Below are 25205 nucleotides of genomic sequence, written 5' to 3'. Positions count from 1 at the left end.
ATATTAAATAAAATTATTTATCAATGATGTTCATGAACACTTTTAACCACTTTTGTGGAAATTGAACTCCCCACAATTATACAAAGCTAATTGAATCAATAATACATGCATACAATAAAACTCTAGTTAGCTAACATGCAAAATAATTTACTTGCAGGAAAAAAGAAGAAACAATAAAGATAAAGAACTTGAGGATAGGTTAGGTGCATAGGACAAAATCGATTAACAAATAACAATTGATAGTTGAGTGGCTGTGATATATCTGCAGAACCAAATAAATATGTAGTTAGAAACCAAAATTTGACTGGGGCACAGGACCCAGTAGGTCCTTACATAGCTCCGCCATTGCTGTCAAGCATATCACTCAACATTTTTCACACGTGTATATTTTGTTAGAAAATTTGGATCGATGGATGTTATTTCTGTCACCAAATTTCATTCCGTACAAAATCACAAAAATATAATATATTAATAACAAATAATAACGTACTATAATATTATTGTCATAATAGATTAAATAATTATTATTATAGAACTTATCTCTTGAATTTGTAGGCTTTCAAAGGACACATCATTTGTAAATAATTTAAGGTTGAGGCGTGTAAACACTGCTTTTAAGAGTAGAGTTTGCCCCCTGGAGACCATGTCTCGATGTAGCCCGTTTGTGATGCTTTGCTCTCCAGGGTATAACAACCGTTAATCCTTATAAGTTAGAATCGCTTAATAATTTCCTTTTACACTTAAAAGAGGAATTTGAGAAGATAGGATTGACTAGAATCTGATAAGAGAACTCTTTAGGAGAATGTATGGTGATCATACACATACATTCCTAATTGGAAGTAGGATTGTACTATTTTATGTATGCCGTAAAAAATTGAGCGAATTTCTTCCAAGTTTTTACTTCTATCCACGTGGTCAATCGAAATTACTTATAATTCAATATTTATTATCCACTAGGTCAACAACAGTGAATTTAAAATCACAAACACTAAAACAAAATTTGTCAACATTGGAGCGTTTTTTATGATCATTCTCGTAGGGTCTAACTCTATTATGCATGTATAAAAACATGAAAGATAAGATCTTCATGGTTCAATGTTCCAAAAACTAAACTAATAAATTAAAAAAAAAAAAAACTAATGAACATGTCAACGTCCATTGTTGGTGTGAAAAGTGTAAAATGTCACCCAACGCAATTTCACTCGTATTCATTAATAGAATAGAGTTTTAATTATTTTGGGTTCAACCCATTCAAGACAAAATGTGTCTCTTAATTACAATCCCTTGTCACAAGGGAAACACCCTTTGATTCCATTTATAAAGAAACCAGTGTGTGATTGTTTGTTTTTGCAGCTGCACCCGAATTTTGAAATGGGTTGCCTACATACCCGGGAAGGGATCAAGCCACTCGTAGTTCAAGAGTTCCGATGAGTGAATGACCCATTGGAAGGCTTGGATTTTTGGAATAGGAATAGTGTTTGGGATGTGGTTGCATCTAGATTATTTGATTCTAGATTGCCTACATACCCTTGCGGGATCAAACCATTGTAGTTCAAACATTTGGGATTTAAATGGGTAGATGACCCATTTATTTTTAGACTTGTGTTTGAGATATTTGTGAGGGTTTAGAGCCCTTGAATTCGCTTGTGGGTAATTTGGGAATGGCTTGATTTTTCTGGTGTTTGGGTGAATTTGACTAGTGGAGTCAGGGATTCAGATTGGCTGAATTTGACTGGCAGAGTCAGGGATTCGATTTGAATTTGTGGTTGCATCTAGTGGGTCGCTAGATTGCCTACATACCCCGTGAAGGGATCAAACCATTGTAGTTCAAACTTTGTGGGCTTTTGAGCCTTCTTGGTTGTGTACCAAAAGAAATTGGTTTCGAAGCACTTTTACGAAACCGATGTTCGAGTTTTTTTTTTGATATGGACACCCGTAGCATTGAGTAAACTCCGAGTCGCACTTTTTAATTTTCGTTTGAAGACTGGAGGCACCATTGAACTTTTCTTTCGGGCACTCTTGATTTAGACACCGCTGATGTCGAACCTCGCCTAACTCTTTAATTGGGCCCAAATTTGATATGGGCACCCAAGTTTTCTTCGTTCCACTTATCTTTGTTTTCACTTTTTTATTCTTGTTTTTCTTTTCACCTCTTCTGTTTCGTTCTTCTCCTGCCTAGAACAAAACGCAGAACCAAACGAAATGAAGATGGACTTGAAGACTGAAGCTGCATTAGAGATGGACTTGGAGATGGGTACGTAGGAGCTTCCACGAATCAAAATGGGAGATGGGGCTGTGTCTTTATTCTTGGCGAGAGAGACCACCCCTTAATTTGTTATTTGTGTTTTCTCAGGCCAACGATACATTTGTGACTTATGAGGCCGAAGCGGTGCCATCTCACGGCAGTAATTTGAGACACCGTCATCCAAAATAAGGCAGCACGGGATTTGAAATCATGGTCGGGGATCGCTGTTTCTCATTGTTTTAATCATAGAGGAGCAATCATGATGCCCACCAACTGTTCGATGAAAGGCCAAAGACAAAATCTGCGGCAATCTCGTTGCTAAATTTTGGCGGGGTTAGTCTTTGTGAGTCTTGTCTTATTGATTCCACGAACAAGGTTTAATTGATCTATTTATAACCCAGTATCTGGCTCTATGTATTAATTGCTTGAGCCGTCAGACTTCACCAGTCCATAACCTTTCGATAACAAGCCATATCATTAATTTGATTAATGCACAGCTTTTCTTTTTGGTCTGTTACATGTTAACATATATACCTGTTTTACCAATTCACCTATTCCTCACATGTGTTATCTGCTATTGTATTTTCCTCACGTGTGTTATCTTGACACGTGTCATACAGCTGATGGTTACATGGATTAGTTAGGAAGCATTGTTAGTTAGCGTGGTTAGCATGCTAATTAAGTCAGTAAGCTGGTTACTATAAATACCGAACCCCTTACTCTTTGTAACTAATCATTCCATTTTATACAAGCTCAGTTTCTATTTTTCTGGTTCTCTCTGGTTTTCTCTCAAGCTTACCTTGAAGCTTTCATGGTATCAAGAGCCATGGCCGGTCACTATGGAGCCTCGTCGCTTCTCCGATCGTAGTTCCGGTGTTGTCCTCGTCTCCGGTGTTCGTTTCTCCGCACTTTGTCCTTCAAATTCAGCTAAGTTTGTTCCTTCTTTTGGTTTCGTTTCAGTCTCCGTTTTCGATTGTTGATTTCGTGGTTGTTCTTCATCATCGAAGCTCCGGTTTTGGTTAATCGTTTGGTTTATATCATCACAGTGGTTTAGATCTGGTTATTGTTGCGTGTTCAAAGTTGAAACCCTAGATTTTACTATTTCGAGGTTGTTCTTCTTAATCGAAGCTGAGATTCTAGTTCTTCTTTCAGTTTATATCATCAATATTGTTCAGATCTGGTTAATTATTACTTTCTTGAGCTTGGAACCCTAGTTTTTGGGAATTTTGTCTACTCTCTGTGATTTGCTGGCTGATATATCGCATCATTTCTCGATGGCTATTACTCAAACCACTGTGTACCTTCCTAACATTCTGTTAGATGACTCGAATTATCCTACATGGCTTTTTCGCCTTGAGTCTTCTTGAAAGGTCAGAACCTTTTTGGTTTCGTTGATGGATCCACACCTTGTCCACCTCAGTATATCACTGCCTCTGATGGTACAAAGACTGTGTCTAGTGAGTATGTTGCTTGGAAAACACAAGATCAGAGCATAGTTAATATGCTAGGCCAAACTTTGAGTCCCGTTGCTATGTCTTGTGCTGTGGGAAGTAGGTCGGCTCATGAGATGTGGTCCAATCTTCGTCTCAAGTTTGCTGCTTCAAATAGGCAGAACATTTTGCAGCTTAAGTCTACTCTTCAAGGCCTCAAGAAAGGGTCTGACAATATTGAGACTTACCTGGACAAGATCAAGGCTGCTAGAGATGCCTTTGAAACAGTTGGTGTTTTTCTTGATGATGAAGACATTGTGGTTACTGTATTGAGGGGCTTACCATCTGAATTTGTTGCCATTAAGACAGTCATCCGGGCTCAATTTGTTAGTTGCTCTATGGGGGAGCTCAAAACTTTGCTCAAAGCTGCTGAAGTGGACATTGAGAATGAGTCTCAACCTGTCACTCTTACTGCTATGGTTGCACAATCTTCCACCACTCCCACCACTCCTTCAACACCAACCACTCCCATTTCCACACCATCTGTTTCTCCTACAGTACCTACTATACCTCCTGGCTTCAATCCTCTTACTTCACCTACTACCAGCACTATTCCATCCCCCATTTCACAGCCCACTTATGTTCCCATCCCTGCTGTCCCCTACGGGTTTTCTCCATTCAATGCTTTCCCCATGCATGAATCTACACTTGGGATGACCGGATTCTATGCTGGTAGAGGGAGGGGGAGACTTGGTGGACCTGGTCGAGGCCCTCACACTACTGGTAGAGGCTTTACAGGTGGAATCTACAATGGAAACTACAATGCTGGTGATTTTGCAGACACCTCCAACAATGCTTCACAATCTGGCTACACCTTTTCTTGTCAATTGTGTGGCAAACCTGGTCATGGAGCTCGGACCTGCAAGACATTGTCTCAATACCAGCCCTTTGTGTAGCCCCACCTTGGTGTCAACTCTGTTGCAGGTGTGGAATGTCAATACTGCAAGAGAAAGAACCATACTGCCGATAGGTGCTATCACATTATTGGTTTCCCAAATCAACAGCAACCTCAACCTCCACTTCATCCATCTGCCATGTTTGCATCTTCTTCAACACCTCAGTTCTGGCTTGCTGATTCTGGGGCCACAAACCACATGACTAGTGAGGTCCAATTGCTTAATAATGTTGCTCCATACACAGCTTCTGATACAGTTCAAGTTGGTAATGGTAAACAACTCAATATCACTCATCTTGGTAATGCAATTCTTGGTTTACTCAAGCTTCATAATGTTCTACTCATACCTGAATTGGCTGCTCATTTACTGTCCATATATCAATTGTGCAAACAGAACAATTGTTCTGTTTGGTTTGATGAGTTTATGTGTGTGATACAGGACAAGGTGCTGGGAAGAATCCTATATTAGGGACTGAGTAAACAAGGGCTGTACCCCATACCATTTGATCTGCCACTCAAGTTTGGTTCTCCATCAACTACTACTGTTCCTAGTTCTTTTTCCAAGACTGCATATGTTGGGAAAACTATAAGAAATTTACTTTGGCATCAAAGACTTGGTCACCCTACTAATGAGGTAGTCAAAAGTATGTTGAATAAGTGAAAGCTTTCTGGTGACCCTACTGTTGATTCGACACCTTGTGAAGCATGCTTGCTTGGTAAATTTCACAAGCTTCCTTTCCCAGTTTCTCAAACAAGAAGTGAAGTACCTTTTGATATAGTGCATTCTGATGTTTGGGGACCTGCTCCTCATTACACCCACCGCTTCACTTATCATGCTTTCATTTTTTTAATATTTTTTTTGTTTGCAGCATCATACTCCAAAACAAGAATCCAGAACATGCCATTGGGACCATTATTTCCAATTGTGATCAACAAAGAAACACGTAGCTCTTGATGTAGTTTTTGTCTTCATCAACCTTGTTTTACTTGATTAAGATACATTTATGTAAAACTCCAGCAATTGCCTTCATATTTTTGTTTCTTTTGCTTTATGTACCAATGCCATTTTGAGGTAGTTAAAGTGCAAACTCCTTTAGCCAATATGTGGCTTTACAAGGGATAATATTTGCTCCCTTTCAGCAACCTGGTCACCAAAAAGCCTCTGCATTAAATTTATGAATGCAAAGCTTGTTGCAGCTTCATTTATCTATTTGGCCGAGTGGTTTGTACACGTCTTGTAGATTTTTCAACTCATTTGTTGTGATGGTGTGCAGCTACGTATGGAGCCTCGGCAAAGCTCCAGTAGTGACCAATTTCTTTGCTTCTGAACGAGCAGCCTTTCTTATTTGCTTCAAAGCCAATGGTCATGGTTCATGAACAAGGAATCGCACATTCGAAGGAAGAGAGGTTCTTGGTTCGTCAGTAGCAGTGGTGACCTGCAGCTTTAAGCTTTGATTTTCTTTCATTCTTTGTGAGTTTGAAAATGCTATAGAGACGAGACGGTGCTGCCAGGATCTGAAGGAGGAAAGTCAACGCTGCGAGCAAACCCGACACTGCTACAATGTGAGAAGGCTTGCTGCTCGGATTTGAGAGTGCAAGGCTTGCATCGGAGACGCTGCCCAGCATGAGTTCATCGGGCTGCTGCCCGGCATGGTCATCAGATGCGCTGCCCCGGCATGGTCATTTGAGGCGCTGCTCCGGCATGATATTTTTTTGTTCTTTTGTTTTTACTTTGGTATGACATCGTTGAGAGGCCTATGAACATCCAAAAAGGAGGTGGAGCTTGTGAACATTTAAAGAGAAGGTGGAGCATGGAAGGGAGGCAATCTCAACCTTTGTGGTGTCTTGGATATCTCTCCTGAGCTTCGCATTCCTCTGCAGCAGGGCTTCGGCTTCTTGCTGTCTCTTCACGCTGCTCTCTGCTTCTTCACCATCCTTCCCCTCTTGACGTACGTGGACTTCTTTTTTATAGGAGTCGTAGATAAGACTTTGAATTTCAATTCGCCTTAAACTCCAATACTTGCACGGCAACATATATTTTAGCTAGCTGTATGCTTCCTTTCTTTTAGAGATAGATAGGAAACAATAATAATCCACATGAAGAGGTGGTATCTGTTTTGGCTCTACACTCCCATTTCTATTTGAACGTACGTGTGCACTTCAACTTGTTTTCAACTTCTTTCAATGGTTTTGTTGTAGAATTTGAACAAAACTAGAAGGTAGATAATGTGTAAAATGCTAGCTCAAGAGGCAACGTGCTTCTTTTCCTTTTTATAATTATTATTATTTTCATTGTATTTTTAATCAAAAGCACTCATGTTTTTTTTTTCTTTTATGGGTTTTTGATTTTTTTTTTTTCGGTTTCAACATCCACTTACAAAATTAATTTAACAATTAATTTTCAATTTCGAAATAGGCGCGCAAAAGAAAGCTGATGCATCCTATCTAACCAATTAATATGAGTAAGAGACATTATGGAGGTCAATAAACATACTCAAACTTCCCAAGTCCTAATCGTGATCATTAACCAGTGCGAAAGAAAGAAAGATAATGATCATGTGGGTAACAAAAAAAAAAAAATCGTTCTGCCAATTATAGCAATAGAACAATCAACATCATTTGAACTAAAAATAAGCAAAAGAAACTCATAGATCAAGAACACCAGTGAAAAGCAATAAGTTGCACTGTATGACTTTTAGATCATCATTGAGTTTAGGAATGAAGGAAAAAAAAGAGCAAAACGTGCTGATAACGTGTTATAAAGTAGAGAGAATATAAAAAGAGAATAGTTGTGAGGAATTAGAAGTATTCTCATTCAGTCTTATTAGCCTTCTTTATATAGAGGAATGATTTACATCAAAATACATAATTAATGAGTATTTACGTGGACAGCCACATAAATAATAATATTTACAACACATTTTCAATTAATTTTGTTTCATGTTCTATTTAAAAGAGTTAATTACATATAAGTGCATATTTGAATGTCTTTTTAGCCATAAGGCCACCAACTAGTTTTTTCCCTCATAAGGTCACTATATTAAAAAATGTGTTATATTTTGGATATTAAAAACCAACATATTTACATAAATGCCACTAGAGTACAAAATCAACAATCATTCTCTCTCTCCTCTCCGGTGAGGTCTCCGGTCAACTCCAACGGGTCTCCGGCCAACCTCTGGCCAACTCCCGGTGGGTCTCCGGCAGACCTCCCGCCAACTTCCGGCGAACTCTGGCGACCACAAAAGCTACTGTCACTAACACCAAAAGCTAATGTGGCTAGCAACAAAAGTTACTCTGATGAGATTCCTGGCCACCTCCGGCGAGATCACAAAAGCTACTATCACTAGCAACAAAAGCTACTGTCACTAGTAACAAAAGCTACTCTGGTGAGATTTCCAGCAACCTCTGGCAAGATAACAAAAGCTACTATCACCAACAACAAAAGCTACTCCTTACCAAAAAACATATGCTCCCCAAAACGAAAAGCTACTATCCCCACCAATAAAAGATACTGTCACCAATACCAAAAGCTACTCCCATCACCAACAAATGCTACTCTCACCAAACTCTCATCAACACCAAAAACTACTTTCACCAACAACAAAAGTTATTGTCACCAACACCAACGAGCTACTCTCGATCACTAACATTAGAGAGCTTCTCTCACGAACATTAGAGAGCTACTAACATAGGTACAGAAAGCTAAGATCACTATGATGGAAAACCACTATAATAGTTACAGAGAGCTACTGATTTGAAAAAAAAGAAGCTATTGACAGTAGCTTGAAAATATACTAACATAGACACATAAAGCTACTATCACGATATTGAAATGCCACTAAAACAATTACACGGAGCTGCTAACTTGAAATAATGAAAATGAAAATAGAAGCTATTGACATCATGTTGAAAAGATACTAACATACACATAGAAAGATTCTATCATTATGTTGAAAAGCCGCTAAAACAGTTATAGAGAGTTACTAACTGCCTTTCATAGTTGTAAAAAGTCACTACCATTGTTGTGAAAAGCTATTACTATAGTTGTATAAAGCTACTGTCAATGTTGTAATCTACTATCATTTTTCAATGTAAGAAACTTTGCCACTGCTATACAAAGCTACTACCAATGGTATCCAATATTGTAGAAAGTTATTGCCAATGTTGTAAAAAGCTATTTCAATTGTTGAAGTGCTACTGCCAGTTTTGCTTTGTACATGTTTTCTTGTTTTGGCACCCCACAACACTACACCAACCACACTTTATATATCTTCTCTAGCCACCTTCAATTAGGCAAACAAAAACAAAAATCAAAGTCAAAATCAAAATATAGAAGGCTACTATCACAGTTATACAACTCAACTAGAATAGTTATAGAAAGCTAGTAGCATAGCTATTGATTGCAACTAAAATATGATCAAGATTGATTTTTGTGATCAAAATTGAAGATAGCATGCCAGCAAACATCTACTTTATCAACTTGACAAAAAAAAAAAAAAACCACAGTCAAGACACAAAACTAATAACAAAATGTGCAAAGCTACTGATCTGATTGTGGAAAGGTACTGCTAGAGTTTTAAAAAGCTACTGACAGAGATATAAAAAGCTACTAGCATAGCTTTCCAGTAGCAGAGAGCATGAATCCATTAAATTTGCTTTTATAGTGAATGTGTTTTCTCTAACTATATTAGTAGCTTTCTTTAACTAGGTCAATATGCTCTCTTTAATTGCAGAAGTAGCTTTTAATAATTAAGTTAGTAACTTTTCCTAACTAGGTGTATAACTTTCTCTGTCAGATTTAAACATCAATTCTTCAGAACAAAAAAACCAATTTATACACTATGTCTATAACGAAAACACAACTTAGGGACTACAAGAATTCTATACCAATTGAAAACAATTCTATCTCAGCATGAATGATCTAGTGCTTTTATAGCACTTGAAAACAATTCTATAATAATGGATTTCCAGATCATTAACAAATGTCATACCAAGGAGGAACAAAAGATGGTGGCTCGGCAGAATGAAACCAACACCAACCAAACCAAAACCCAATCATATCAGACATGTAAAGTTAACCAAACTCAACAAAATAATGCAAATATAAAATATGATCTTCAAGACCAGCTTGAAATACCTCAACCACATAACCTAATCCACATCTACTTTAAGTTTAATTGTCCAAAATAAAATGAAACATTTCCATCAATAATTGCCATAATTGAAACTCCAAAATTACTAACATCAATTTGAAAAATACTAACATAGCATGAAAAGCTACAATTACTGTGTTGAAAAGCCACTATGACAGTCAAAGAAAGCTACTAAAATCTGGAAAGGAAAACAAACCTTGCAAAGAGCCATGAAGTCGGGATCCCCATATCCGACAATTCATCTCAACGACTTCCAGCTCCTATTCACAACCAAAATGACGCTGAATCAACATAACAAACTTCAAAAAACCTAGATTTAAAGAAAGGAGACCAATAGAACTTCACAATGAATTCTGAAATTCCAAAATTCCAAACTCAGACCAATAAACCGCTCAATTTTGAAGCTTTCCTAACTACACAACTCAAATTTTACAATGCCATGAAACAAAGTTTCAACTATACGAGACAAGTAGGCAACCAACAATAATTATATAGAAGATAATAGATAGATTATCTGTATACAAGAACAGACTAAATTTCAAGCTGCACAAGTATCAATCTGAGCTCATAAATTCTGGAATTTGATACAATTCGGCCAATTCCAAAATAATAAATGCGTATAGATAAAAAAAAACATAGAAACAATCCACAATTCAACTCATAATAGAGAGAATTCTGAATTTTGACCTATAGTGGTGAATTTTGGCCGGCGACGTGTACTGATTGAATGACCGTGAAGGTCCGGTCAGATCTGCTCTGAATCGGCGTTGAGATATGAGAAAACGTGGGAGAAGGAGGAGGAGGTGATGAAACGATGCCGTCTCATTTCGCTCCGATCCGCAACAAGGCTTCTCTCTTGGTCGAGATCGTCCGGCTGGCGCTGAACTTCGCAATTTCAAGCTAAACAGAGTGCAAAGAGATGGAATCAAAGCTCAATGAGTGTGCCGTTCACGGACTATAGAGTGTAGAGAGAGAGAACGCTTAGATCGATTCGACGAGAGAGAGACAGAGAGCTTCATCTTCTTCTACGAGCTAGAGAGAGAAAGCTTCGTCTTCCTCTATGAGCTAGAGAGAGAGAGAGCTTCATCTCAGTTTGCTAGAGGTAGAGAGAGCTTCATCGTGGTAGAAAGAGAGAGATCGAGATGAACTGAAATTGAAACAGAAAATTAAATGGTAGGGAAAGAGAGAGAGGTGAGGGTAAAATAGGAATAACATAAAAAAGAGCTGATGATTTTGAGCCCAAAAGTGGCCTTATTTCTACAAAAAAAGAGCTGATGATCATTCGACTTCAGTGCGTGTGGATATGTATGAGTGAATCTAGTCATATATATGTACGTATATATGCGTATACACACACGTCATGCATGTGATGTATGAATGGTTCTGACCGGTGACCACCGATGGTGATAAAAACTACAGATGAATCTTCCAAAGAAGAGAAGAAGATTTGTTTCAGCAGTCGGCTTTCTGCAGGCATGCATTTGCTTTGGCATTATCTATTGGTTAAATTTCAAGTACCCTCTATCAATCAACACAACAACTAAACTAGCTAACACCTAGCTAGCTACTATCTGAAACTTCAAATAATGCATGCAATCTCTTCAATTCAATGATGTAACCTTGGCATAAAAAACCCTAAAGGGACAGCAAAGGTAGCTAAAAGACAAAATATTTCCAAATATATAAAAACGTACAAGTCGATCGATCTTTGTAATTTTTGTTGCATGCATTAAACTAATTAGCCTTCTGCAATTTTCGCTCATATAGAGTCCCTAAATCTGCCTCATATAAAGAACACAGAATTAGACATGTTCATAGGGAGTCGAAGTGTCTAAAATGGCTACAGATGCCCTGCCCTGATCATGGAGTCACCTACTTTGAGCATTCTCATGTCTCTGAGCTCCTCTTAGACTGTTTGTCGGGGTTTCAAGATTTATAAGCATTGTATGTAACAGTCTTTATGAGCTAAGTTCTTGTTTTCTTTTGCTTTTGGTCCCCAGTTATCCAACAAAATTATATAAACATAAACGTACGGTTCTAATTAATCATTTAGGAATGTGCAACAAGAGTTTGCAGTTGGTGTCCCCCCTATATCAGAAAAGCTAACACTATCTTACATTATATGTTAGCAAACAAACTGTGTGTTTAGCATCAAGAATTATTTGACGAATTGAAGATATTGCCCCCAACATTCCTGATGCCGAAAAGATTGCAGCAATTATTGTGTTTCCTCAGAAAAGAAGGCTGTACTTGGATGGCTTGAATACATCATTGTGGAACACCATTGGCAAAATGAAGTCGAGAGGAATGCAACCAAATGCTCCGATTAAAGCATTGATGTCTCCAAAGAAAGGACACATAGCTGCAACTGTTGTGGCTATCACGACAGACAATGATCGATAAACCAACTTTGGTACTACATTTCGAACAGAGAACTGATCAATCTCGGCGTTTACAAACTTGCGTTCCAGTACTTCATTTGTTGGTTGTGAGTAAACCTGTGTAGATCGACTATATATAAAGTTTAGTGATACATAAACATGTGGTTAAATGCTAATTAATGTCCTTAAGTTCCAGTTACCTCAAATAAAAATATACATTCAGTTAGTCTACATACCACACTAACAGCTGCTACTTGCAAGAAGGTGAAGACATTAGTCCTCAAGAGAACCCAAGTCGGCAACAGAGGCTTCTCATCAACTAGAAAGTTGAGTAAAATTGTACCTTTGGCCTGATTACCAAATGCCCAATATCCCGATATAGCAGCACTGAAAAATATTGAAAGTACAACAGCATAACATACACATAATCCCTTTAACATTTTTCCTTTGACTGGCGGTGCTATAGTAGCCTGCAAAAATTAATGGAAATATGCATTTTAGTTTTTAATATCCAAGTTGAATCCAGTAATCCACCAAGCAAAGATACCATTGTTCGTCTCCAATTTCCATCAGGTAAGGAATTTCAAAAACCTGTATTTCAGGAATAATGCCATCAAAATTGAGCTTAACCTGATTATGATCAGGAGGCTTCTGTTTAATATGAAAGGATCTAGAGATTTTTTTGTTTAGGAACTAAACGATTAGCCAGATGGTAGCTAGTTCCAAAACAAACAGCCCATAAAAGGTTTGAGTTGGGGAAGGAACTAGCTACCGAAAGACTAAACGGTTCCTAGTATTCCAGATGGACCAAGAAATTGTAGTGTCGACATTAGGATTATCAAAAAGATACTGGATCCAATTAACAAAAGAATCTTGCAAGAAAATTGTGTATTTGTGTAGTGTACGTAATAGTGTAACAGCATATTGGCAAACATATTCTTTCGAAGATAGGGTAAGACTATGGTAGTTAATATTAGGACTAATTTCAGTTTACCCCCCTGAGGTTTGGGGTCGTCATCATGTTAGTCTCTCTAGTTTCAATTTAATCATTAACACCCTTGTACTCTCCAAACTCATCAGCAGTGTCCAATTTTTGGACTTCTGTCTAAATTGGACGTTAAATCCGTTATGTGGGCTCCCTTTAGGGGGTAAAATGGTCATTTTTGCACAATCTAGGATTTTAGAAAATTACAAGGAAATTACTATGATGCAATCATGGTCGTCCATTCAGCCACCGCTTGATCGCAGCCGTCCAAAATTAATTTGAGAAGCCTATAAATAGGCCCATGATCTGATCAACGACCCAGAAAAATCGAGAAAGGATCAGAGTTCTCTGACCTGGATAATAGACCTGACAACCCAAGACTGGGTCCGATCAGAAATCAATCCTCTGACCACCTCTCCGCAGCGGACCATAGGCAAGAGCTTCCTCTCCTCAGCGCCGACAACCCTATGGCCTTAGATCGCCCATGCATTGAACGAAAGAGGAGAATTGACGACTAGAAGCTTTGAGTTTTCTTCGGTGATTTCTGCAAATTCTCGCGACTCCGGTCACCGATAGAGCTGCATATGGTATGAAAATCGATCATCTCGTCGTGCTATGCACTCTAGTATAATTAGTTTTTCAATTCGATCAAGTTTTGACAAATCAGTTTCTGGGTTTGTTTTGGGTTAGGCATTGTTGCTGCAACTGGCGACTTTTTCGGCTCTTCTTGGCTTAGTCCTGGCCTGATTGGCATGCGAAAGAAGTTCACCTCTTCGAGTTCTACACGTGTGTGTAAGTACCTTTTGATTCGATTTAATTTTGAGGATTTGGCATTTTGGGATTATCGGCCGCCGCCAGCGTTACCTGGTAATTTGTATTATCTGGAAATTTGTGGAAGTTGAATGGATTTTGGTTGATTAAGTTGAAATCGAGTTCTCCCTAGTTATTGATTTTATCAGTGTTGATGTCTAAAAGTCCAGCGGTAGCTGGACCCTAGCTAACGTTGATCCGGTGGGCGGATCGGTACTTGTGTTGTTCTCGAAGCTACCGTTATCTGTCAAATGAAATACAATGGGCGTCAGAGGGAGACCGCGCCGGGCGGTCTTCTGCTCTCCGATGCCTAAGTTAGTCAATGTATTTGTGTTGACAAAGTAACAGTAGGTAAGTATTGAATGCGTCATTAATGAGGAGAGAGGAGAGAACCTTTTATAGGTGAGGAAGAGGTTGATCTTCTCTTTGTTTTCGATGTGGGACTGACATGCTTCAGTTCCTAGTTTCAGAAGCTTCTGATGCCATCTTGGCGTGGCGCGTGGCGGCGCGTCGGCGGCGATCTGGAGGTGGTCCGACGCCGAGGCCGTAGCCTGTCTGGCGGTGTGTCTGCATGTCATTCCTTTAGTTGGAATTAGTACCTTTGGCGGTACAATGAGCGTGGCCCATTATAGCTAATTATGCTTGCAAATGTACATGCATGTACAATCAGATTTCGTAGCTTGGTGGTTATTTGAATTAGGGAGAAAATTTAGATGAATTGATGAATCTGCTATTTGTATTTGGATTGGAATTGGAGAGAAGACTGGCGTGCAATAAAAGGAGCGTGCAGCGATCATCTGTGAAGAGGAGTGGGCTAGAGTCAATTGGGGAGATGATGGTGGAGAAGAGGTGAGGTGCTGGGTTTGCAGCGAGAGGCCAAATAGTGGTGCCGGCGGTGAGAGTAGTTGACGACGATTCTGAGCTCAAAGATGAAGAAGAAACTGTGAGAGTTATGCGCCTGTGTAGAAGGTGGAGAATGAATAGAATCATCTATGGAGGAACACTAAAGGATGGGGAAGAGGAGTTGGGCTGCGAAGAGGAGGATGGGGATGGTGGAGCTTAGGCCAAACGACGTCGGATTATCCCCTAAAGTGGGTATTTTTTTATTATGATTTTTTTTGTCTTGAAATTATTGTTTTACCCCTTATAGTGGCCCCTAACATAAGATTTATCGTCCAATTTGGACGGAGGTCCAAAAATTGGACACGGCTGATGAATTTGGAGAGTACAAGGGTGTTACTGATTAAATTGAAACTAGAGGGACTAACATGATGACAACCCCAAACCTCAGGGGGGTAAACTGAAATTAGTCCTTAATATTTCTAATACATCAATTATTTTACCACTTTGAGGACTCATTTGATCACTTTAAGGACTCATTCTACCACTTGAGGACTCATGTGGTAACTAAGAAAATTTACCACTTTAAAGACTTATGTTACCACTAATTTGAGGACTAATATTACTATTTTGAGGACTATTTTACCACTTTAAGGCAACTATATGCATGTCATACGTTAATACATTGTAAAATTTCCCATGGAGATATTTGAGAGTTCTTTCACATGTTAACAAATAGGCGAAATGTTTTAGCATCAAGAACTATCTGTCTAACAGATGCTATAGCCCCTACCCCAACCAACAAGAACGATACTCTTGCTATCAATGTGTTAACCCAAAATATGAGGCTTTTCTAGGAGTGGTTGACAGTCGCATTGTAGAACATCATTGGCAAAATGAAATGTAGAGGAATGCATCCAAATAATGCCATGATATCTCCGAAGAAAGGTAACATCACAGCAAAAAATGTAGCTACCACAATAGTGACCGACCAGAGAATCAATCGCGGCACAACATTACGGATAGAAAATTGATCCATTTTTGGGTCTACAAATTTCTTCTCAAACACTTCATTTGTTGGTTGCAAGTAAACCTGTGAATACTCACGCATGCGAATAAGTTAGTTCTATAAAATAAGTTGCATGTGATGATTTGATCAGTTCACCTCAACAAGGTAAAAACGTTTTGAACTTTCAAAATTTACCAGTGAATTAAAAAATTGTTTTAGGAAATCAAAATTGGGAGAGACATAACTGTGTCTTTCATTGATAATAGGGGTCTCTTTATATAAAGGATTACAAGCGTAGAATCAGAGTCTTACAAGGAAATATAATCGTACAATAATTTGGATAACTACGAAGATATCTTCAAGTGCGGGGCTTGTGGGGGTGCTGCTCTGGCGAGGCTATCCGCTTGAGAGGGGCTTCCGGAGGTGAGGCTAATCTGAGCTGTAGGGGTCGGCAGCAACAGGTGAGGCTATCAGGGTTGGCGAGGCTAACCTGCAGGCACAGGGGTGCACAGAGCCTAAGAGCGAGGCTAATAGAGTCGGCAGAGGGCCGCATGGGTACGCACCGAGGCAGGTGAGGCTAGCGTTGGCGAGGTTAACTTGGCGAGGTTGACAGATCCAGTTCAGGTTTTTTGGTGACCAGTTCGGTGCTTTTTCGGCCAGTTTTGGTGGTTTCGCCGCAGGTTCTGGGCTTTTGAGATCAAAGGCTTTGAGGTGTACGGTGGAGGTTGCTAGGGTTTGAAGGGTACGATTTTTGGGTTTAAGGGTTAGAGCTTGGTGCTAATAACGTGTTTTAGAGAATCAAAATTAGGAGAGAAATAGCTTTATTTTTCATAGATAATAGGGGTCTCTTTATATAGAGGATTACAAGCATAGAATCAAAGTCTTACAAGGAAACATAATCGTATAATAATTTGGATATCTACAAAGATATCTCCGAGCATATCTGTAAGATGAATCTTATTACAACTTGGACAAGTAACTAGAGTTTGGGCCAGACACACGATCCAGATATACTTGAACACTCCCCCTTGTGTCGCCCAAATGTGATGCTCCTCTCGTTGCCTCGTCAAAAACCTTGTAAAGTAACAAAAACCTAGTAGGACAAAAATAACCTCGGTAGAAGGAGAAAAAGAGTACAACACACCCTTCACGTTTTGAGACCAAACATGTAGACATCTCCCCCTGATGTCTGCATCTCCCTCTGATGACTATGATCATGGGAGTTCAGATAACTTCTACAAACCAATGCTTGCAACATGTTTCTCAAATGTGGATTTAGGCAGTGACTTAGTAAACAAGTCTGCCACATTGTTCTCAGATCGAACCTCATTCACTTTGATCTTGAGGAGCTTTTGTTGTTGCTGATTATAGAAGAATTTGGGCTATATATGCCTAGTGTTTTCGCCTTTGATGTAGCCTTGTTTCAGCGAAATCTTCTAAAACACTAATGTCATTTTGGGATGGGGAGAGGGAATGCAGACTATTGCTGGTGGTGTCCTTGGCATTCGATGGGTCCGAATCCATCATCTCTCTGTAGTGATAGAACAAACTCATATCAGTTATACCACTTAGGTATCGAAAGATATCTTTAACACCAGTCTAAAAGCATCGTGTTGGCTCAGAGTTATATATCTAGCTAACTAGTTCACGAAAAATGAGATGTTTTGTCTTTTGCATTAAGCTAAGTACAATAATGCGCCTATTGCACATAAGCAGGGCATTTCTGCTGCTAGCACATCTTCATCGTCATCCTTTGGAAGGAATTGATCCTTCTTTGGATCAAGACTATGGAGGACCATTGGGGTACTTGAAGGCTTAACTTTGTCAGTATTCAAATGCCTAAGCATCTTTTGGGTATAAGCTTATTGATGAATCAGGATACCATCTTCACGGTGCTCAAGTTCCAAACCGAGACAAAACCATGTTCTCCCAAGGTCCTTCATCTCAAACTCAAATTTCAAGTGTTCAGCGATTTTCCTTAACTCTTTAAGGGTGCCAATTATGTTCATGTCATCAACATAAACCGTTACTATAGCAAATCCAGAACTTGTTTTCTTTATGAAAACATGTGGGCATGGTTTGTTGTTAACATATCCCTTCCCAGTCAAGTATTCACTTATACCATATCCATCCGGATTGCTTCAATCCATATAGTGAGCGTTTCAGCCTTATTGTAAACACGCTCCGTTGTTTAGAGCCACTTGAATTGGGTAACTAAAGTCCATATGGGACCTTTATGTCTATCTTCGTATCAGCTAGATCCCCAATAGATATGCAGTAACCACATCCATGAGCTGCATATTCAGTTTTTTGAAAACTACCAAACTGATAAGGTAGCAAAACGTAATGAAGTCCATTATGGGAGAATATGTCTCCTCGTAGTAGATTCTAGGGCATTGTGAGAAGTCTTGCGCTACAAGGCGAGCTTTGTACCTTACAATCTCATTTCTCTCATTACACTTTTGAACAAATACCCATTTATGGCCAACTGGCTTGATATTGGGTGGTATTGGCACAATTGGCCAAAATACTTCGCTAGAGAATCAAGTTTTGCCTAGATTGCTTCTTTTCATTTTGGCTAATCAGCTCTACGTTGGCATTAATCAACAGAGCGTGGTTTGATGTCATTGGTCTCAATAATCTCACCCACTATTGAATAAGCGAATACATCATTAATGATGATGGAGTTTCTTTCCTACATCTCATGCACACTAGTGTAATTCATGATAGGAGCACAAAGTGTGACGTTTTTAATATATATTTTTCCTCATTTGGCTAAGTTATTCTCTTAAAATTAATAATTATAACACGGTTTATGTTTTTAGGTATTTCAAGGACTGAAATGGAGAAAACAAGCGAAAAAGAGCAGAAATGAGAGTAAATTAAGGACAAGTCATTTTAGAAACTTTCCTTTTTCATTTTAGGAAATATTTCCTATTTTGTTTTTGGGAACTTTCTTCTTTTAAACGTTCTAATTTCTAATTTTCTTGTTTTAAAGAGAGTCCATCCCATTAAGAACTCTTGAGTGATGTAATCAAGGAAAGATGAATGACAAGATGAAGCACATAAATCCGGAAGAATTCAAGGAGATAAAAGGGAGTGTTTATAATCAATATTTATTCTTGATTATCTTATTTACTATTGATTATAACACTAATTAAATTCTGATTTTTCTTGATTGTAGGAGTTCATTATGTGCACAATTGGAAGAAGATATTAGTGCAATTTAAAGGAGAGGAATAAGGGATGTATCTGGTCACTATTCATGGAATATACAATGAGTCATTAAGGGGAAAAGAGATCAGAAAAATCAAGACTTTGTCATGAGAAAATCAAGCAAATTTGGAGAAGAAATCACCTCAAGATGATTGGCCATGATTGCATCACAAGAGATGAGAATTCCACTATAAATAGCAGTCATTCTCTACTCCAAAATCATCACTTCTTCATACAAAATTCAGTTCATTAGCTTAGCTCTCTTCTCTCCAAAACCCTCTCCAAATATTCAGAAAAAGCCTCCTGTCGTGAAGAGCTTTAGGACTTCTCCAAGGCTGTTCGTGTTCTTGAAGGCCAAGCCTTGTGTTCTCTTGACGTTCTCCAAGCTTCCTTGAAGATCAAAAAGTGTAATTCATGGCTCTTATTTCTGTTTTCGTACTCTTTAGTATTGAATTTCAGATTTCGTTTATGAGCTTTATTATTGGAATTGGATTTTTGTTGAGAATGAGTTTATGTTAGTAATTTTCAGATTTGTTTCTTTATGTTCTTGAGTTGTTTATGATATCTTTATAATATGATTTTGTGCCATCCTTTATATCTTTAAGCATATGATTTTGATTGAATAACTATGTTAATCTGCAGGTTAATAAAGCCAAATATGTGTTCTAATTCACCTAATCGTTTTGGGACATAAATTGAAGTGGTAACGGCTATATACAATGGTCGAAATTATATGCTACATGTTTGTGCGTTTGTAACTTCTTATGGATGCATACATGTTTGGATTCAGAATTCTAATTGCACTTAATGATTCATATTTAATGTTGACGGATGCTCTTCAGTATTAACGTGATGTTTTATATGAAATATTTTAAGTTATGGACTTTTCCTAACTTAGGAGATTAAAGAAGAATTAAAGTGGTATTCGATCTCTTCAGACTTGTACTTCGAACTCATTTCTGATATTTAGTGTTGGCACGATTTTAGGTTGTTTAGATCGAAATAATTCATTGCATGTTGATATGGTTTGGAAATTCTGATTTGAGTGTGAAGAAGTCGATCACATGTATATATTTATCTTTTTGTTTTATTTCGTAGGAACTTAGAAATCAAAAGTTGAATCCCCCGTTTTTATGGTTGTTTCTTGTGTAAATTTGTAGATAAATACTTGTTTTATTAATTACTAATTTAAATTGACCTTTTTGTTTAGGTGTACCCTACAATCCCCGGACTGAACGATCCCTACTTATCCTATTCTAACAACTACATTTTGCAGGGTTAAATTGTGAGGCTATTTTAGCCGCATCAATTCACAGAGATCTCTACATTCTCGGGGATAGGTTTTAATATTAAGGCGTCCCCCAACGATGTCTGTTGGACATAACCAAAATTCGGAACATTCTCATGGGACGAATTTTGAGTATCGATGATCAAAGGATTTGTTTGTGCCTCATTCGCTCTCTTTCTAGGGAGAGTATCCTTCAAACCAATTGGTCTATAACATTTCCTCGCTGGACCTGTGGCTATAAATGCCACATCACTACCAATCTAGGTAGTGGCGCCATCTTCGGGTACCTCAGAAGCCGCATTACATCCAGTATTTGAGACATCAATCCTTGCAGGCACATTTGCAGTAGGTATATGTGATCTCGTCACTTTAGTAATATCAAAAAATGCATCTGGTAGAGTATCTACTACGCTCTGAAGCTCGATAATCCTTCGCACTTCATGTTCGGACTGTGCGGTACGGGGATCGAGATGAGACATAGTGGGGACAGACCTCGATAATTCATGTCTTTTCTGCTGAACATTTGTGTTCTTATCTCCCCCTAACGACGGGAAGACTGTCTCATCAAAGTGACAATCAGCAAATCTAGATGTAAAGAGATCGTCTGTCAAGGGTTCCAGGTAGTGGACGATAGCTGGAGCTTTGTATCCAACATATATGCCCATTCGTCCCTATGAACCCATCTTAGTACGTTGTAGCGGCGTAATAATAAATGGCACACCTAAAGATGCGTAAGTGCGATATATCAGGCTCGTACCCTGTCACTAGCTGTAACGCAGAATAAGGTTGGGTGGCAATAGGTCGTAGATGAATTAGCGTAGCTGCATGCATTATTGCATATCCCCAAGTGGAAACAGGGAGATTGGTGTGCATAACCAATGTCCAAGCTATCATTTGTAGTCGCTTAATGGCGGCTTTTATGAGACCATTTTAGGTGTGTACATGAGGAACTGGATGCTCAACATTAATCCCCAATGACATGCAATAGTCATCGAACGTTTTTTATGTAAATTCTCCAACATTATCAAGATGAATTGACTTAATAGGGTGGTCAGGGTAGTGAGCCCGTAAACGGATAATCTGGGCTAGGAGTTTAGCATATGCAGCATTTCTAGTGGACAACAACGCAACAACATGTGACCAGCGTGTCGAGGCATCAAGAAACACCATAAAATATTTAAAAGGTCCGCAATCTGGTTGAATTGGTCCACAGATATCCCCTTGGATTCTCTGCAAGAAAGAAATGAGTATTTTTGGATCCTTTGCCTAGTACAATCTCGGTCCTAATTTCCCTAAGGAACAGGCTTTGCAAAATGAGCAAGGGGTCTTAGAAGCAACCAATGAGGATTTTAGTTGGGCCAGAGAGACTGAAGCGCTACTAGAAGCAAAATTGGTGACTACACCATCATTTATGGCATCATGGCCATGAGGAACATCACCCATGGCGTCATGACCATGGGGGACGCCAACCATGGCATCATTAAGGGGGAAAATGGTTGCCCTAGGCCTGCGGTGGACGGCACTTACGCCAGAGGAAGTAGTGGTTGCGGTCACACTTAGTCCAGGAATCAATCTTTGATTCTTGCTTCGTTTCTCTAGAAAAAATGGATGTCCGTGTGAAGTCTTTAGTATACGGATCATCATATCACGACCATGATGTCCTAGTTAGTCATGCCATAGCCAATATGTGTCAGAATCCAAGAGATCTTCTCTTATCACATTATTGGATTCAATAGGTCGAATTGTAGTGACATAAAGTCCACTAGATTGACACATAAGCTTCTCTAAGATGCGCTTTTGTCCGCAATCATTAGAGGTAATGCAAATGAACTCTTTTCGTTCTTTGGATGTGTTTCTGCATGGAATATGTTGGCTCTGATATCTTTAAAGCTCAATAAGGTTCGATTTGCCTTAGGAGCGTAGAGAGCTTCTGCGATAGTAATCAATGTGCCATTTAGCAAGAGGAATTTGGTCATTCCATGTCCTTGAACTAATCCTGATAGCCCATCCATCGTAGTCACAGAGGAATATGTGGGCAACATCTCCAAGAATAATTGCCTATGGTGGAGAATGGTGTGCGTAGTCGCACTATCCGCAAGACATTGCAGTTCTCCAGAATCCATTGCTAAAAGAAAAAGCTCAGAATTAAAATGGAGTCATGATGAAAAGAACTCAAAATTTTATTTATAAGCCAACGAAATTACATCATTGTCTCTTTGACTAAAGAAAATCTAATCCAAGTATTAGCTAATGCAAAACAATGGTAGTCGTTTGACTTCTTTTGGTAACTCCAAAATAAATGTGACCAGGTGAGTAGAGAGATGTCGGTGGAGCAAGGCTCGCTTAAGTACTACTAATCTCAAAACCTTCCTAGACATCACACTTATTTTGGATGCGCTTAGTTGAAGAAAAACTAAATCATTGGCATTTACTACAAAAATTATATGGCAAGTGCCTATTACATCTCTTGGAAAAATAAAAGACTTAAATCAAAATCGCCAGTCTCTTGATCTTGGCCTTTGAAGTCTTCCATCCTTAGATCGAGATCGCCATCTTGATCTTCTTGCTCCATGTAATTTGCTTCCCTTGCTTCACGATACATCCTGTAAGTGTTTGCAATATTCTGGGATGCATTACATGCTTTAGCCCAAATGTCCGGACGCTCTACATGGAAGACAAGCATCTTTATGGTTTGGCTTCCTTGACCAAGGTACTTTTAGGGTGCATTTTGGGATGGCTATCATCCTTGGTGGCATCACCACCATAACTGGAGGCTCTGCCTCCCTCTCACTTCATACGTTGACCTCCACGGTTCCTTGCTCGCCTATCTTAGCGGTTACCTTCCTATTTGGGGAGAGAATATGTACCAGAACATCTAGAATTATCCCTAGCCTTAGGGTTTCGCTCTATGTGCCCTCTCTTAGGGACACTACTATAATTAGACTCCAAAATAGACTTGGTTCCCATGGGTCTAGAGTTATAGTTCTTCACAAGGATGTTGTCGTGTGTCTTAGCTACATTTATGGCTCCAATTAGCTCATGAAACCTTGTGATGCGTCATGCATTAACATCAATCCGATAGTTCTTGATAACCATCATGGCAGAGACGGGGAAGATAGAGAGAGTCCTCTTGATCATCATCACATCAATGATTTTCTTTCCAGAAAATTCCATCAAAGACTTGATATGAAAGGCTTCCGAGTTGTAGTAAAGTACAAACTTGAAATCACAGAAGCAAATATTGTTCCATCTCACTTCTAAATCAGGAAGCAGGGAGTCACGAAAGTTGCCAAATCGCTGTTCGAGTTCGACCCACAGCTTTCTGGGGTCCTCTTCATTCAGGTACTCATTTTGGAGCTAGTCATTCGTGTGAAGTGTCATGAGAATAATGGATTTAGCTCTATTCGCTTCCAAAGCGGTAGCTTCAGCAATAGTAGGCATGTTCTGATTAGGGTTAAGAATCGCATCTAGGATTCCTTGAGCCTTAAGATGCTGGCGGACATCACGAGCCCACTTGTGATGTTCAAAGCCTGTTGTCTCCAGTGGAGCAAAGTCCAACTTGTTCATGTTACAATCCTTAAAAACAACAAGAAAAGAGGGTTAGTTTCAGAGCAAAAAAGGCTACCACGAAAACAATAAAAATTTCTTAGCGTAGTCGCTCCCAAGAAATTCGATTCCAAGAGGTATTGGATTAGATCAAAACAATGATGTGTTTATGGTCGATCATATATCTTCTCAACAAACTCTAAGTTTGGAGTTCTTAACAAGCTCCAAACTTAGAGATAGCACGAACTCCCACAGTTTAGCTTAGGTCTCCCCTATGAAGAAAAAAGGGGGTAGAAGAAGGGGGGTTGCAAGTCCCAGAGAAAAAAAAAAAAGAAAAAAAGAATTGAAAGTATGGAAAGCGGGAACGTTTAATAAAAATTTCCTTGTTTTGAAGTCGCCAGAAAATTGGCCTGAAAAAGATCACCGGAAGTCACTGGAAAGAGGTTGCCGGAGGTGGCTGGAAGAAATCACCGGTCACCGGAGGTCGACAAGGGGTCACTAGGGCTGTGCTGGAGTTGGCAAGCGAGGCTAACATGTCGCTGGTGAGGCTAACTGCGTGCGAGGTTTACGGGGGTGTTGTGCTGGGGAGGCTATCCACAAGGAGCTTTTGGAAGTGATCTGCGCGGCAAGTGTTGGCAGCAGCAGGCGAGGCTATCAGGGCTGGTGAGGCTAACCTACAGGCACAGGGGTGCGCGGAGGCTAACTAAGTCAGTAGAAGAGCGCAGAGGCACGCGCTGAGGTAGGCGAGGTTAACTTGGCGAGGCTGACATATCTGGTTCAGGTTTTTAGGTGGCTGGTTCGGTGCTTTTCTGACTGATTCTGGTGGTTTCGCCACCGGGCTTTTGGGATCGAAGGCTTCGAGATGTACGACGGAGGTTGCTAGGGTTTGAAGGGTATGACTTTAGGGTTTTAGGGTTAGGGCTTTATGCTGATAACGTGTTTTAGGGAATCGAAATTAGGAGAGAAATAGTTGTGTCTTTCATTGATAATAGATGCCTCTTTATATAGAGGATTACAAGCATAGAATCAAAGTCTTACATAGAAACATAATCGTATAATAATTTGGATATCTACGAAGATATCTCTGAGAATATCTGTAAGATGAACCCTATTACAACTTGGACAAGTAACTAGAGTTTGGGCCAGACACACAATCCGAGTATACTTGAGCACAAATTAAATAATTAATAAATGCAACAAAATTAGGCACTAAGCTAGGTTTGGCTTACCACTGTGATAGCCAAGACTTCACAAGGTAGGAAGTACAGACTTCTCATCAACACCCATACAATTGGAAAGAACTGTTCCCATAGCTTGGTTGCCAAACGCCCAATTCCTAGACAT

General features: G+C 39.2%; 1 protein-coding gene and 1 pseudogene across 2 annotated transcripts; one reads left to right on the top strand and one right to left on the bottom strand.

Moving 5' to 3' along the window:
* Positions 1-3304: 3304 nt before the first annotated feature.
* On the top strand, positions 3305-5436 carry LOC112181911 (G8 domain-containing protein DDB_G0286311). 2 transcript variants are annotated; one of them, XM_024320323.2, is made up of 2 exons: positions 3305-4902; positions 5070-5436. In XM_024320323.2, the coding sequence occupies exon 1, from the start codon at positions 3747-3749 to the stop codon at positions 4629-4631; it is 885 nt and encodes a 294-aa protein (XP_024176091.1). In that variant the 5' UTR covers positions 3305-3746; the 3' UTR covers positions 4632-4902; positions 5070-5436. The 2 variants fall into 2 exon arrangements, with proteins under 2 accessions (XP_024176091.1, XP_024176092.1); XM_024320324.2 differs by having other exon boundaries at positions 3305-4929.
* A 6468-nt stretch (positions 5437-11904) lies between these two features.
* Positions 11905-25205, bottom strand: LOC112164002 (annotated as a pseudogene).

This window comes from Rosa chinensis, chromosome 1 (assembly GCF_002994745.2).
Source record: "Rosa chinensis cultivar Old Blush chromosome 1, RchiOBHm-V2, whole genome shotgun sequence".
NCBI lineage: Eukaryota > Viridiplantae > Streptophyta > Magnoliopsida > Rosales > Rosaceae > Rosa > Rosa chinensis.
The sequence above is the reverse complement of the archived record's forward strand: the minus strand, read 5'-3'. Positions and strand labels throughout refer to the sequence as shown.